The sequence below is a fragment of the Fomitiporia mediterranea genome (assembly GCF_000271605.1).
Source record: "Fomitiporia mediterranea MF3/22 unplaced genomic scaffold FOMMEscaffold_8, whole genome shotgun sequence".
In the NCBI taxonomy this organism is placed as follows: domain Eukaryota; kingdom Fungi; phylum Basidiomycota; class Agaricomycetes; order Hymenochaetales; family Hymenochaetaceae; genus Fomitiporia; species Fomitiporia mediterranea.
In genome coordinates, this window is record NW_006760393.1 from 817,960 (window position 1) to 831,326 (window position 13,367).

At 47.3% G+C, this 13,367-nt stretch overlaps 5 protein-coding genes across 5 annotated transcripts; 2 read left to right on the forward strand and 3 right to left on the reverse strand.

The window, feature by feature from the left end:
• Nucleotides 1–45: 45 nt before the first annotated feature.
• Nucleotides 46–763, forward strand: FOMMEDRAFT_90260 (uncharacterized protein; the record flags this gene model as incomplete). The annotated part of the gene is made up of 2 exons (XM_007268097.1): nucleotides 46–487; nucleotides 546–763. 2 exons carry the CDS (start codon nucleotides 46–48, stop codon nucleotides 761–763), a joined length of 660 nt encoding a protein of 219 aa, XP_007268159.1.
• On the reverse strand, nucleotides 750–3,766 carry FOMMEDRAFT_169112 (uncharacterized protein). The gene has a single exon (XM_007268098.1). The coding sequence runs from the start codon at nucleotides 3,753–3,755 to the stop codon at nucleotides 843–845; it is 2,913 nt and encodes a 970-aa protein (XP_007268160.1). The 5' UTR covers nucleotides 3,756–3,766; the 3' UTR covers nucleotides 750–842.
• Nucleotides 3,767–4,385: 619 nt separating this feature from the next.
• On the reverse strand, nucleotides 4,386–5,747 carry FOMMEDRAFT_125365 (mitochondrial carrier). The gene is made up of 6 exons (XM_007268099.1): nucleotides 5,696–5,747; nucleotides 5,409–5,644; nucleotides 5,264–5,355; nucleotides 5,112–5,210; nucleotides 4,856–5,049; nucleotides 4,386–4,791 (listed from the first exon to the last, which is right to left on the reverse strand). The coding sequence occupies exons 2-6, from the start codon at nucleotides 5,594–5,596 to the stop codon at nucleotides 4,486–4,488; spliced, it is 879 nt and encodes a 292-aa protein (XP_007268161.1). The 5' UTR covers nucleotides 5,597–5,644; nucleotides 5,696–5,747; the 3' UTR covers nucleotides 4,386–4,485.
• Nucleotides 5,748–6,464: 717 nt separating this feature from the next.
• FOMMEDRAFT_141658 (prolyl oligopeptidase) lies at nucleotides 6,465–9,921 on the forward strand. The gene is made up of 18 exons (XM_007268100.1): nucleotides 6,465–6,567; nucleotides 6,628–6,813; nucleotides 6,904–6,976; nucleotides 7,078–7,160; nucleotides 7,215–7,307; nucleotides 7,368–7,532; nucleotides 7,590–7,701; nucleotides 7,760–7,872; nucleotides 7,923–8,020; nucleotides 8,076–8,265; nucleotides 8,331–8,679; nucleotides 8,733–8,887; nucleotides 8,939–8,970; nucleotides 9,022–9,089; nucleotides 9,141–9,229; nucleotides 9,290–9,440; nucleotides 9,496–9,634; nucleotides 9,706–9,921. Exons 1-18 carry the CDS (start codon nucleotides 6,499–6,501, stop codon nucleotides 9,773–9,775), a joined length of 2,235 nt encoding a protein of 744 aa, XP_007268162.1. The 5' UTR covers nucleotides 6,465–6,498; the 3' UTR covers nucleotides 9,776–9,921.
• A 1,115-nt stretch (nucleotides 9,922–11,036) lies between these two features.
• On the reverse strand, nucleotides 11,037–12,789 carry FOMMEDRAFT_147591 (uncharacterized protein; the record flags this gene model as incomplete). Its single annotated transcript, XM_007268101.1, has 7 exons — nucleotides 11,037–11,249; nucleotides 11,310–11,618; nucleotides 11,681–11,698; nucleotides 11,764–11,950; nucleotides 12,020–12,360; nucleotides 12,415–12,506; nucleotides 12,645–12,789. 7 exons carry the CDS (start codon nucleotides 12,787–12,789, stop codon nucleotides 11,109–11,111), a joined length of 1,233 nt encoding a protein of 410 aa, XP_007268163.1. The 3' UTR covers nucleotides 11,037–11,108.
• Between the last annotated feature and the right edge of the window lie 578 nt (nucleotides 12,790–13,367).

Here is a 13,367-nt window from a genome sequence, read left to right on the forward strand (position 1 = left end):
AGAACTAGACATAGATTTATCGACAAAATATACAGATAGCATACCATGTTCACTCAGCGATGTACTCGACTTATTTGCGAAGCGTTACCTAGATACACAAGCTTAAAATTACCACCTATCGCGTCCACGTCAACATACACATCCCGACGAGCCTTCTCCTCAACCCCCTCCCTCCTCAAATACGAGGCAAAACCTCGAAACCACCAGATCAAATACCCAATCGTCCAACGCGTCGACGAAGCAAACGACAACAAACTCAGTCCTCCCGAACCATTAAAAAGCATTATCGAAAGCATAGAGCTCAGAACTCACTTTGTCGAGCTCGTCTCGGAGGATCCTCCCATTGTAAAGATTTTCGACAGGAAGGTCGAACACGCAGAGAAGTTAGCTAGGAAAGCGAAACAAAAATCATTGAAGATGGAGAGGAAGGAGATTCAGATGACTTGGAATGTTGGGGATATGGATCTACAACATAAAACAATGAAAGGTTTTGTGACACGTTTCCAAACGAAGAAGATTATTTATACTAACCTGCGGCTTTTCAGCACGAGAACAGCTTAAGAACAACAACTTGGTCGATATTGCGTTTGCTCCAAAGGCAAAACAGACTACACCGTCTGTACAAGCAATGCAAGAGAAGATGCAGAAAGTTGTGGACGTCTTACAAGATGTTGCTCTCGAAAGGCAAGAAAGGACATTAACCAAAAGTATCGGCGTCGTCTATCTTCGTTTAGACAAATCGAAACTTGCGGACGAAAAGTGATGTATTGCGGAGCGGATGCATGTCATTAATATACATTGTAAATAATTAGCTATAGAGATGCTATTCAGTGATAAATCGGTTAAGGAGCCCGATGCCTTCCTCTTTTCCAGTTCTTTGAAATAGGGAGGCCACGACCTTTATAGGTTGGCAGACTAAAGGGTGTTGAAGCAAATATACGCCAACGTCTTGCGTAGGCACCTTGTTCAACCTGACAATCGTCCACGGACGGTAGAGGAGCGGGAATGTCAACAAGCATGTGTTTATACGCAATCGGAACCTCGAAGCCAGCTTCTCGTATTGCAATTAGAATAGTCATCAATCGATCATCCCGAGGAAATCCGACACGGCTCGTTTCGATATACAGCTGGAGTTGTCGACGGTACAAGCGTCTCCAATGTTTCGGACTCGCCTCCTTTTTCCTTGGAGCATATGTCGCAAGGCGCCCGAACAGGTAGAGAGTGGCATTGAAGAATCTTTCATCGGGAACAGGTAGCTCGATTGTTTTCGGGTCCAGGACAGTGCCGCCTTGTTCAAGACGACTTCCGACCTTAGCGCGGAAATACCTCTCGCTGGTTTGCATTGAGCGTAGCAGGAGCATACCCATATCGTAGAAAGTATTGTAAGGGTCGACACTCAAATTCGAAGCTAGATGCCGCGTGGCTGGCGAGTATTCCCCACGTACCAACTGCCGAAGGCGTTTTGCCCTTCGAATAGCTCCAGGCGGAGGAGGGAGACGTCGATGCTTTCTCAAGCGGGCCTCCGCAGCATAACACTGCATCATCACAGTGTATGCGGCACAAGGTAAGATCCAAGGCGCTGTTTCGAACTTCGGATCCCAGCTGCGTCTCTCAGCAGCCTTCGCGAGCCGCCAGATGCGTTGAGCAAGACCAGTCCTTCCGTCTTTCACAAGCGCGTTCAAAATAGCAGTGAAAAACTGTGGTCCAAGGTGGATAGCTCGTAGTAATGCGGCATTCCGAAGTGATTGGAGCCTCTGGTGACCGAGGCTATGGAACTCCTTACTACTGAGTGGATATCCAAGAGGGACGAGTTCTGGTATTAGAGCTCGCAGTATGTTGACCGCCCATCCAGGTCGATCAGTAGCCGTCAAGAAATTAATATAAGCCACAAGAGTATTCCTGTCGACGTGAACGCACTCTGAGGACGAGAGATGACTAGCATCAAAATCCTCGTTGAAAATATGTTGAAACCGCAAAGGCAGCTGTGGGACAATGTATTCTTGGTAAAACTGAGCTGTCAACGCTGCATCACTCTCTCTGGATACCCTAGGAACCACTGGGCTTTGGCCCCTCTCGGGGAGCTGGGAACCCATGCTCTGATCATGAGTCACAGAGGCTGAGTAAAATCCTCGGGTTTCCTGGCCGTGTGTTTTGGGGGGTGTAATTTGGATGACGTTGTCTTTGTTTACTGCGTCGTTGCGTAGCATCTCCAGAACTGCCTCGCTCAAGTCGCGTCGTCTCAAGAGCGTGCCTGCTCTTAACACAATATTAAAGGTAGTTATATCTGGGACCACCTTGCCACCTAACAGTTCCATACGTTTCAGTATCCGGTCTGCAAGTGCGACAGACTTCTTCCTCTGCAGGGCGTATTGTAATAAGCTATTGAACGCCATGATATCAGCTAGATGCTTCCCGTTGCTCGATACCTCGTAGTCCTCATGTATGACCTTGGCCACGAGATGACCTAGCACCTCATTGAAATATGCATATGCATCTCTTCGCTCCCATTTCTCCTTCTTGCCTTTACGGAGTATCCATACCACCGTGGAAGCCGATAATGGGAACGAAACGAGAACGGTGATAATCGCAGAACTCTTACTGGGAGGTAGCACGCCATCATCGAGCATTCCCGCAAGGATAGCCAATGTCTGCACGGCCTCTTCATGGGACGGCCGGATGGCCTGAGGGTCAGGAGGTGTTTTGTTGTATAGAACCGAATCGATTATCGCAATCGTCTGGGACAACAATGCCTCACTAGGGAGAAGCACCGGAGACATTGGATTCGCTGTATCTCCACATGTCGACGATGATGCTTCAGCTTCGGCCCGGGCGCTGTTTCTAGCGAACCAAGCTTCCAATTTCTTTGCTAACAACGCCAATAAAAAGCTCACGACAAGGATTTCACCTTGCAGGAGGCACGCGTCGATAAGCTGCTGGAAGGTCTGGCTTGCACGTTCTTTGCGATATTGCTTTGCCGCGAAAAATAAATGTAAGGCCGTGCGTGTACAAGGGAGTTGCACCTTCTTTCCACTTTTTGCATGCGCGACTAGAGGTTGCTCTGGAATCGCATATTCTGCTTTCTCTTGTTGAGCCTTTGCACGGAAATTTTCGTCTTGCAATGCATGTGTATCCGTCTGGCAGAGAGCAGACGTGATGACGTGCAACGTGCGATCTCGCAACTGGATCCGAGGATTAAACCCGGCAATCTGGTAGGCGATGTCCCCTGCTTTCTTCGTCATACCTCGTCGCACTAAACCATGCAGCAAACTGTGCATTGCGAGCCGCGGAGAAACCGCCATCCCAAAGTCAATAGCCACTCTCTGCGGCATAGGTCTTCCGTGGTTCAATGGATTGGAGTAATGCTTCATGGACGCCTCAAGCGATTTGACAATGAGGAATGCATCTTTCGAGCTTTCTCCATGGCATGCAAGACGGACAGACTGAGCAGCAATTCGGGACAATTGCGCTGCTGTGTACGTGCCATTTTGTTCGTCTTTATGTTCATTAGCGTCCTGGCCTTTACCAGCGGTAGTAATTTGGAAGGAAGAGGGAGGCGTCGAGGTGCCTCTCAATGCCGTTGACATTAATGCATCCGCCGCAGATAAGACCTTTCGTTTCGTGACCTGAGTTCCTATAATGCGAGACCACGAGAAGTTTCTGTGCAGGTTTGACTGCACAAAGTTAGCTGCTACTGGACTTGCGTGCCATAGTTGTCTATGGAGGACATTCGTCGTCGATGTCCGAATGCATTGCATGTGTCCGGCATATCACTACAAGAAATATCAATTTATTTCAGTAGTATGATTCTTACAGGACTCACCCAGCCAAGCAGCCAGCCCCTGCGTTGTTTGGCTTGCTCAAGGTGAACGTTTTATGTTACTATGATGTTCAGCACAATTGGGTTCGTACATTCTCGGAGGTGCTGATCGTGAGAACGTAATGCCAACTTCGGATTCCACTGATTCGTCGTAGCGTGAACCAATTTCTATTTTTTTCTTTCACATTGACATCCAACTACACGCTACACTAGCCAAAGTAAGTATCTTTCTAATCATGTATACTTTGGAATGATTGCAACACATCATTCGAAGTGGGGGGAGATTCAAATCTCCAGTCTTTCTCATATTCAGCAAACCGATTCGTTTTGAAGAGGTTTGCAAAGGATGTGGGTGGACGTTCCCCGCCATGCCAGTCTTTCGTCAATAGTTACTCTGACCTACCCTGTTGCATTTCCTCTATTTTATGCAGTGTTTTAGCATCTTGCTAATATGAAATTCCTTTTCCAGGTTCTGGTTGGTCCGTCGAAGGTAGTTCTGTCTTCGGAATGTCTACACTATTTTTATTACAATTAAAATGATGTATGATTGCCGAAGAAAAGGTGTTACTGGGATTGTATGTCAATCGTGATGCATAGAAATACATGACATGCGAATGATGGAAAAAATCTATCGTTACTTCGAAAGAAACGAAATACTACCGACGCGTCTATGAATGCAGCTTCGCATCCTCCCTTTTCCTTGCGCTAGACTTTAGCAGCCATGCTAAATTTTCATACACGACGAAAGTCACGCAAGTCCCTGGCAGCACACGGACAAGGTTCGTCCCGAGACCCCTATAGAAGCCGGTGACGCGTTCTTCCCGCCAAGTTCTTGCTATACAAGCAGGGATGTTGGGGTACAAGTGCGTTGTCGCGTTGTTTTGGATACGTGAACGAACGACCTGGTAAGGGTATGTTGCAGCTAAGGCCATGAGCTTCGATGCTCCGGAAATCACGGTGTATGTTGTATTCGACTGTGTGCCGAGAAGACAATAAATCAGTAAAGTCACTGGGAAGCCGGGTTGGGCAGGACTATACCAGTTTCTCTGCTTCCAGGGTCCATTCCCTCTCTGCCGTCGCGTATCGCCGCCGTTTTTGCTCAGTGCAGAGCCATTTCAATTGCTCGTATCCCATGAACTGAATTGCCCCATTGCTAACTCCGACGAGGGCAAGGCTCGTGCCCTTGTAAAGACCTTTAATACCCTCGTTCCGGTATATAGATGACAGCCCGTCTGAAAAAAATTAGAAAATAGAGTTCAGGGATAATTATGACATCAATCAGTTTACTACTTACGCCATAGGCTTCGATATGCGACAGGATTATCTATTCGAGTAGTAAACATTCGAACTTTGACCACCCAAATAGGATTCGTCATTATTGCTGTCACAGCACCTTTAAAGTAGGGTAAGGCAATATACTTCCTGACAGTGAGAAGAAGTGCGAACTTGCTTCAGCAGCGTACAGTAAAGTAGTTGCAGAGGAGAATTTATAGCTTGGGTCACCAGTTGGTGACATCCGTTTCTTTAGCATATTATAGCTTAAAGTAGAATGTCAGCACGTCGTAAGTATTTCTCGATTCATATGACTCACAATAAGAAATAGAGACCCCAACTGCTCGCATTTCCCGCAATGTTTGCTCCGACGCCTCTATAGAGTCCACGGATCCCCTCAGAAGCATAAATGTCTCGTAAAGAGATGTATATCGCCTTCCCTATTCCGCCTTGCGGTTTCGACGTAGATGTTTGGAATTTGACTTTCAGTAGATCGAGCGGATGCATGCAGAGGACAGCTGCGGTCCCCGCTCCTATTCCTGCTACCGCATGATCCTACAAAATGTTCAGAAAGATAAATAAGATTCCCTGGATGGTAATACACACAATAGCCGCAGTCGGGAAGAAACTAGGCGCAGGTTTGAACTGTGCCTCTGACATTCCTGTCAGCTCGAGACCGAGCCGAGGAACCGCACACAGCGTCAATCAGCAGAGATTTTGAGTACATCACGTGCTTCTGATTCTCATGTGATCATGGTAATTAGACGCCCGATCCGGATATGCCTCATAATTATCTTTTCGTCGTCCCCGGCTTTCCCGCGTGGGGCGGCCTGTCTTGCCGTCTACCGTGCTATTCCGCATCCAATTCATTGTTGTTCCGGAACTGAATATTGGCCGAAATCAATGACTGAAACAGGACCTTCATTTCCTGGTATGTCGTCCTTTAGTGAGTCGTCTGGACACCTGTTCTGGTCTATAATGTAATAATACATCATGTCGTGTGCTCCTCTCCCTCCAAATCAGATAGAAGTTACGGATAAATCATACAGGGCTTGTCCTCGAGTACTTTCTGCCAGAATAAGCAATTAGGCACTGAAATCAGCTGAGGCGTCCATTATTCCACACATTGCAAGTCCATTGTCGGGGGTAAAACCTTGACCGAATAGACGGCGGTCTCGGTCGACTGTGCTACAGTCGTGCTAATGCGGGTGATTCGCGCCCTCATACACGTACAGGATTTAGACGTTCTCGACTCGATCGCGCGTCTTTCTTACATATCTCGCATTCATCACATCGGAGTAAGCACGCAGTCCTGACTCCTATTTATGCTCCTACGCGCGTTTCTCTTTTCGCGTCTCTCTTCTTCCCGGCCTTACTCAACCCTCCTCCTGAAACCCTGCAGTGCCAGCATGAATTCCTACAAGACACTGTGGGATCCCCAAGAGTACCCTCATACGCGTCGTTCAGACCATGTCGACGTGAAGCTTGCTTTTATACTTTCTTTTAAATGAACAATAACCCGAACCCTCTTACCCCAGATTTATAAAAGCGAGAAACACGGTGAAGTGAAGGTCACGGACCCTTACAACTGGCTGGAAAAACATGGTGCAGAGACGGATGCCTGGACCACAGCCCAGGCAGAATTTACTCGGAAGTTTCTGGACCAGAATCCTCACCGCAACGACCTAGAACATCAGCTGCGGGAGAACTTTGACTATGAGAAGGTTTGTTGCGGTGCCTCTAGCCACATCTTCTTCATGATCATGTCTGACCGGGGGATTTTTTTCTCTATAACCTCACCCTGGCTTTCGCAGTTCTCACGACCAGTCCTCAAGAAAGACGGTCACTGGTACTGGTCATACAATAGCGGCCTGCAAGCTCAATTCGGTCCGTACCGCTCCTTTAGGCTCTTACTTCTCATCGACTCAACCATATGCTCATGTGCAAAAATATGCTTGTATTGCTATTCTGCTACATCTGTGATTAAGTCTATTATCGATCCAAGGACGCCACTCTCCCACTGGTATCCAGCCAATCAGGCCCCGAACAAGGGGCAGATATTTACTTTGACGTAAGTCTTATCCTTGGCAACTGCATAATTATTTCATGCTCACATGAAGTATAGCAAAACTTAATTACGGATGATGGTACTGGGGCATTGGCCACGACGGCATTCTCCGAGTGTGGTCAATATTTCGCCTACGGGATTTCTCTGTCGGTGTGTTTTATATTATCCGTCACTTTTACGGACGCACGGTTTTACAGCGGCTCTCGGTAGGGAAGTGATTTCTGCACGATATACATCCGGCGTACAACCGCGCCTTTCGTGGACAAGACGCAGCGGGAACTTTCCTCAGACCCGGGTCGTTTCTCTGACGAGCTTCGCTTTGTCAAGTTCTCGTCCATTGTATGGACAAAAGACTCCAAGGGCTTCTTTTATCAGGTATGCTAATTTGCTGTCTGCTTAAGGAAATGAAGCCCGAATTCTGCCTTTGACCAGCGCATGCCTGCGCGTTCGTCTCATGGAGAGGCGGGAGAAGACAAAGCTGGAACAGAGACAGACAAAGATGAAAATGCTATGCTCATGTACCACAGTGTTGGTACCGCACAATGTGAACATTTTAAGCATATTAACCTCGTGTAGATTCATTCGTTAACCAAGATTGATAGCCGAGGATATCCTCGTCCTGAAAGATGCGGAGCATCCTCACTGGATGTGGGGGCCGCAGGTCACTCTCGACGGAAAGTATCTCGCCGTGTATATCTCGAAGGATACGTCAAGGGTCGGTCTAAATCGTTTGCGAGAAGTGTTGAGCTGACAAAATGCCATCAGAAACATCTCCTTTGGATAACCGACCTGACGAAAAATGAGATCGGTCAGAACATGAAATGGACCAAAGTGATCGATGAGTTTGACGCCTCATACAATGTGTCAGTGTCATTTTCTACATGTGTCACGCACAAATCTCATTTTCCCTCTTCGTAGAATTGGTAATGATGACTCGAAGTTCTACTTTATGAGCAACAAAGACGCTCCAAGGTACAAGGTCATTACGATTGACATATCCGACGCGAACCTTACTCGCAACGAACTCGTTCCCGAGGACAAGGAGGCCAAGCTTGAAAGCGCCAATCTAGTGAACGAAGACGCCTTTGTTTTGGTCTACAAGCGGAATGTGAGCCCAATATTAATCTCGGTTCACGTCAGCTAGTTTACATGAGTGTATGTCATACACCGTAGGTTAAGGACGAGCTATACCTCCACGATCTAAGCGGCAAGCGGCTGAAGCGACTTGCGGCGGACTTCGTTGGAAAGATCGAAATATCATCACGACGAGACCAAAGCTGGTTCTTCGCTACTCTTAGTGGCTTCACTACTCCGTGCACGCTCGCTCGCTACGACTTCAAAGAGCCGAAAGAGGAGGTCCGTTGGAGTGTTTACAGGACCACGAAACTTGAGGGCCTAAATCCTGATGATTTCTCCGCCGAACAAGTGTGGTATAACAGCACAGATGGAACACGAATTCCGATGTTCATTGTAAGGCATAAATCAACGCCGAAAGATGGCACTGCCCCAGCCATTCAATATGGTAAGCTTCCATATCGCTGTTCTGTAACAGGGTGCCTTCACAAAGGCCCGCAGGCTACGGAGGCTTTACGATCTCTATCAACCCCTTCTTCAGCGTCGTTTTCTTGACGTTCTTGCAGCGCTTCCATGCCGTTCTGGCCGTGCCTAATATCCGAGGAGGAGGCGAATTTGGGGAAGAATGGCATCTAGCGGGAACTAAAGAGCGCAAGGTATGAAACGGCCTGCATGTCAAAGAACTTAACATTTTACCAAGTCTTTAGATGAACGTTTTCAACGACTTCATATCCGCAACGTGCGTGCGTCATTCTTGATTGAGTTCTAAGTTTAACTGTGCTTCTGTTAGTCAATACCTGAAGAACACCCAAATCGCCGCTCCAGATAAAATCTCCATCAATGGAGGTTCCAATGGCGGTGCGCTTCGGTTCTTTCATTTATCACGTGTAAGTACCTGACGTAGACTAGGTTTGCTGGTCGCCGCCTGTGTGAACATAGCGGCGGAAGGGACATTCGGCGCCGCTGTAGCAGAAGTAGGGGTGTTGGACATGCTGAAGGCAAGCCTTATGTCTAGTCATTACCCTCATCCTAGGCTAACAAGATCAATTTCTGTGCAGTTCAACAAGTTCACAATTGGCCGAGCTTGGACCTCCGACTATGGTAATCCTGACGATCCCCACGACTTCGATTTCATCTATCCTTACTCGCCGCTGCACAACGTTCCAAAGAATACAACCTTACCTCCGACGATCCTATTAACAGCTGATCGTACGTGCAATTTATCGTGATTTTAATACCAATTGTACTGATATTATGCATTTAGATGATGACCGTGTTGTACCTCTTCACTCGTTTAAGCATGCAGCGGCACTACAGTACACCCTACCGAAAAACCCGAATCCCCTTCTCATCCGAATCGAGAAGAAAGCTGGGCACGGAGCCGGTAAAAGCACAGAACAGAGGTACGTCATACTCAAACGTTAAGTAGTCAATTCTGACTTCTTTTCTTCTTTCCCCCGGCCCGGATAATCAGGATCAAAGAGGCCGCGGATAAACTTGGCTTCATCGCACAAACTCTCGGCTTGAAGTGGTACGAAGAATAGAAAGGCCACCGTCCATAGTACATTGCTTGGGAATTCCCCTCCGGATTGTGCTGGTCTTTTTAATAGGGTCATTTGAAATTACAGTAATCGATCATCCACGGGAAGTCATCATTCCCCCTTAAACAAATAAAGAATTTCCGAATTGCCTTCAATCACGGATCTCGGTACCGAGTTCTTAAGGATTTCAGCATTCGAACGAAGGCAGTGGAGGGAAGAAGCTCCGTCCGGCAAAAAAAGAAGGATTGCAGGGAAGAACTGAGCGCCGCCATTCGCCCAATGACGACTAAGAAAGACTTCCTCGATCAAGATTATCTGTCTCCTGTCCCTAGCTATCAGGCGTCTATGCCATTTACCAGGGCGCATAAGGTGCACTTCCATGCTTATAATGCGTTCCTGCAATCTTTCCTATCATTTGATAACTATGTGCTACTGCCTACCATATTCTCTAGCGGCAATCGTCGGCCTCATGCTGTGCTTCTGTAACTTTGCATGCCCCTCCTCCTCCCCTGCCGTCAAAGATTGAAGCAAGATATCAGTCAAGAAGTCCACAACTACGAATATTCGATCAACCTGGAACATCGGAATCATTGACCAAACCTTAGCTGAAGACCGCCTGATTTCTAGGGTGTTAAATTATTTTAAGAATAGGGGATAGTGTAAAAACGAATAATGTAAGCGGATCAACAATGATGATAGTGGAATTACCACCATTTCTCAAATGGTTCTGTAATTCGCATTGCCTGAAGATCAACTATAATTGCACACAATGTAATCGAATCCGGTCGTACCAGTTATAGGCATGATCAAGCAGGCATCAAGGCACGTTCGATGCGTATACTCAATGAGATTATGCACAGGTTTCTAAGTCACTCGCGTTATTTTTATCTTATTAACCCACTCGTTCCACGCACAGTTGCACGTTCATCCACTCCACCAACCACAACCAGGGATAAGAATAGCATAATGGAAGGGAATGCTAATATACTCGCCATGGCTACAAGCCTCGGGCGGAGCGGAATCCATAAAAAGGTTGACTTCCAAAACATTGATAATTACATGAGTTGCAAGTTAATAGAGCGTAACCATGCTAAACAGCGTTCTTGCATCCTGGGATTGGAACGGTACACTACAACAAAAATACCACAAATAACTACAGCGTTACTATACAATATGTCTAATGCGGCCGCACCGCTCATACAACAAACTATGAGGATCTTTGAATAGAGATATCAGTCCAATTTTAAACTTCCAGTCGTCCATAGAGGTCTGTTTCAAGGTATAGACAATATTCGTTTCGTCGTCAAGAGGGCCACCAGGACTCCAAAGACGGGTTTCATCTCCCAGATGTACACTGGGACAGCGGTAAAGGTCCCTCAGCGGGCATGGTCGTAATGGCAACTTCGGCTCGAGTAAGAGGACTATTTTCAATCGAAGTAAACCCAGGTATCTCGAATGGAAAGATAATTACATCGTACTGTGAATTCGATGATCTTTGAGCAAGAGTCAGGTGTCTCCAATGAACGATGATCATTACCTTCATTGCCAGCCTGCCGAAGTCGAATGAAGGGGCCGCGTTGGGCGGAATGCTAATTTCTCCTTGTAAGATCCTGCTAAATATTGATTGCTCCCGCGCGGAAGTATGCTCGGGTATCCAAGACGCCTTGGCAATTATGTTCTCTTGCTCATCAAGAGCAAGTTCGCCACCGAGCTTGGAATACAAAATGAGCCTTCGTCTTAATACGACCCGCACCGCTGAAGGACTTGACATCGCTTCCAGGACTTTATGATCGTTGCTTTCGATTACCAAGGCGCATGGTATAAATGACCCACGCGTATAAGACAGCTAAACACACCATTAAATGCTCAATATAAATAGCGTGGACTCGTGAAAAGTACGCTGCATACCGGAGAAGCAAGAGCAAGCTAGACCCGAAGCCACAAGGCCTAAATTAATCTCGGATGCAGTAGCACGCAATTTTAGGGCTCACCATGCATGAGAAAGTAATCTGACTTCTTTGTAGCACGCCATTCACCTGGACTCCAGGGTAGAGCATCCAGCCGGGCGGATCGTCAACGTGTGACGGCACGGGTGTTTTGTTTTGATAGGCTAGCCGTCTCAGGAAAGATGCCGGAGCAGGTCGTGTCGAAATCATATATGTTATGGGAACTGTTAAACTATGTCGGAATGGTCGAGAGACTTTAGCACCTTTTCAATCAGCCAAGAGGATAAATATGGAAATTCACCTATTCCCAAATCGCCAACCAGGACGTTTTAATCGCACACAAACCTCGTACCCAATGCGAGCTTTACCGTGGGAGCCGCGCAGCGACGGAGGCAGCCTCGCACCACTTCGAGCACCATGGCTTGCGCGTTTCTCTTGTTTGGTAGTCATTTCCAATGTCCTTGGAAAATCGATTTTGAATGACCAAGCATATTTTCCGTTCAGTTTACCCGGATGATCTGCGCCTTGCGAAAGGAACATACCGCTCGATCGAGGATCTCCCATCGAGCTATCCCATAGCGTCTCAGATACATGCAGGAATGTCTTCGCATCGTAACCTGGAATGGAATAATAACCTTCCACCTGTAGAAATGAGTTGTGATTCATTTGGCAGCCGTAGTCGAAAATAGTACACACTGATATTGAAACAGACTTGACTCGATCAGGGGTCCTTAAATTAAGCTGTACTTCTCCGGAGATGCTTTGTGCTTCTGTATAGGAGGGAGAACCTGATGACGAGGATGCCCAGCTATGCAAAGTTACATTCATAAGAGGAATAGTATTCCCAGTCGTAGGTAATGAATATGTATGAGTGGTTGGAGGAATTGAACTGGGGTTCGGGAAGTGATCGTAGCTAGATTGCTGACTGGCAGAGAGCTCGACTAGATCATCAAGAGGAGAGACAGATTCCTGGAACCAAGCGGTGTTCTTGCTGATAACGGTCGCCTGATCACTGAACGCAAATGGATGATCATGCGAATAATCCGAGAGCAGAGACCTCGTCGGCGGCATCGGTATAGACGAATCAGAGCACGGAGAATCGAGTAGCGGTTTTGCGAGCGGATTTGATGTACTCAGGTGCGGCTAGAGGAGCGTGGGGGAAGAGCTGCTCTCCCATAGCGCGCAGCGCGCTGTGCGCCATATATACCATGCAGGTTACCCTATCCCAATGAATTAGACTCGTTATAGGCTGCGAACCCTATCGGGGGAAACTCGCGGGAGAAGTGCGCTTGGGAGAGGACGGTTGCGAAAAGACGGAAGGTTATCGTCTGCATTCGGATATAGCAGACGGGTACTGGACAGTGGACACTGGACAGCAGAGATCACCGCCTGGTCTGATTGAAGTATCCTATTTCGAAGGAAGATTCGCGCCTTAAGACCACTCATGTGCTACAAATAGGCGAGCAATTAGAAGAACTGTGTTTAGATCTGGCTTCTCGCGTTAGCGCACAATATTGCCCGGTGCGAGCCACAAAATGGCTATGAGGACTAGGGGAAATCCGGGTATCTTCATGCGACATATTCTCTTTACCGATGAACGAGAGACAGAGTTTGCCGCGAATGACCTGTGAAGGTCTTCAAGAGGTAAA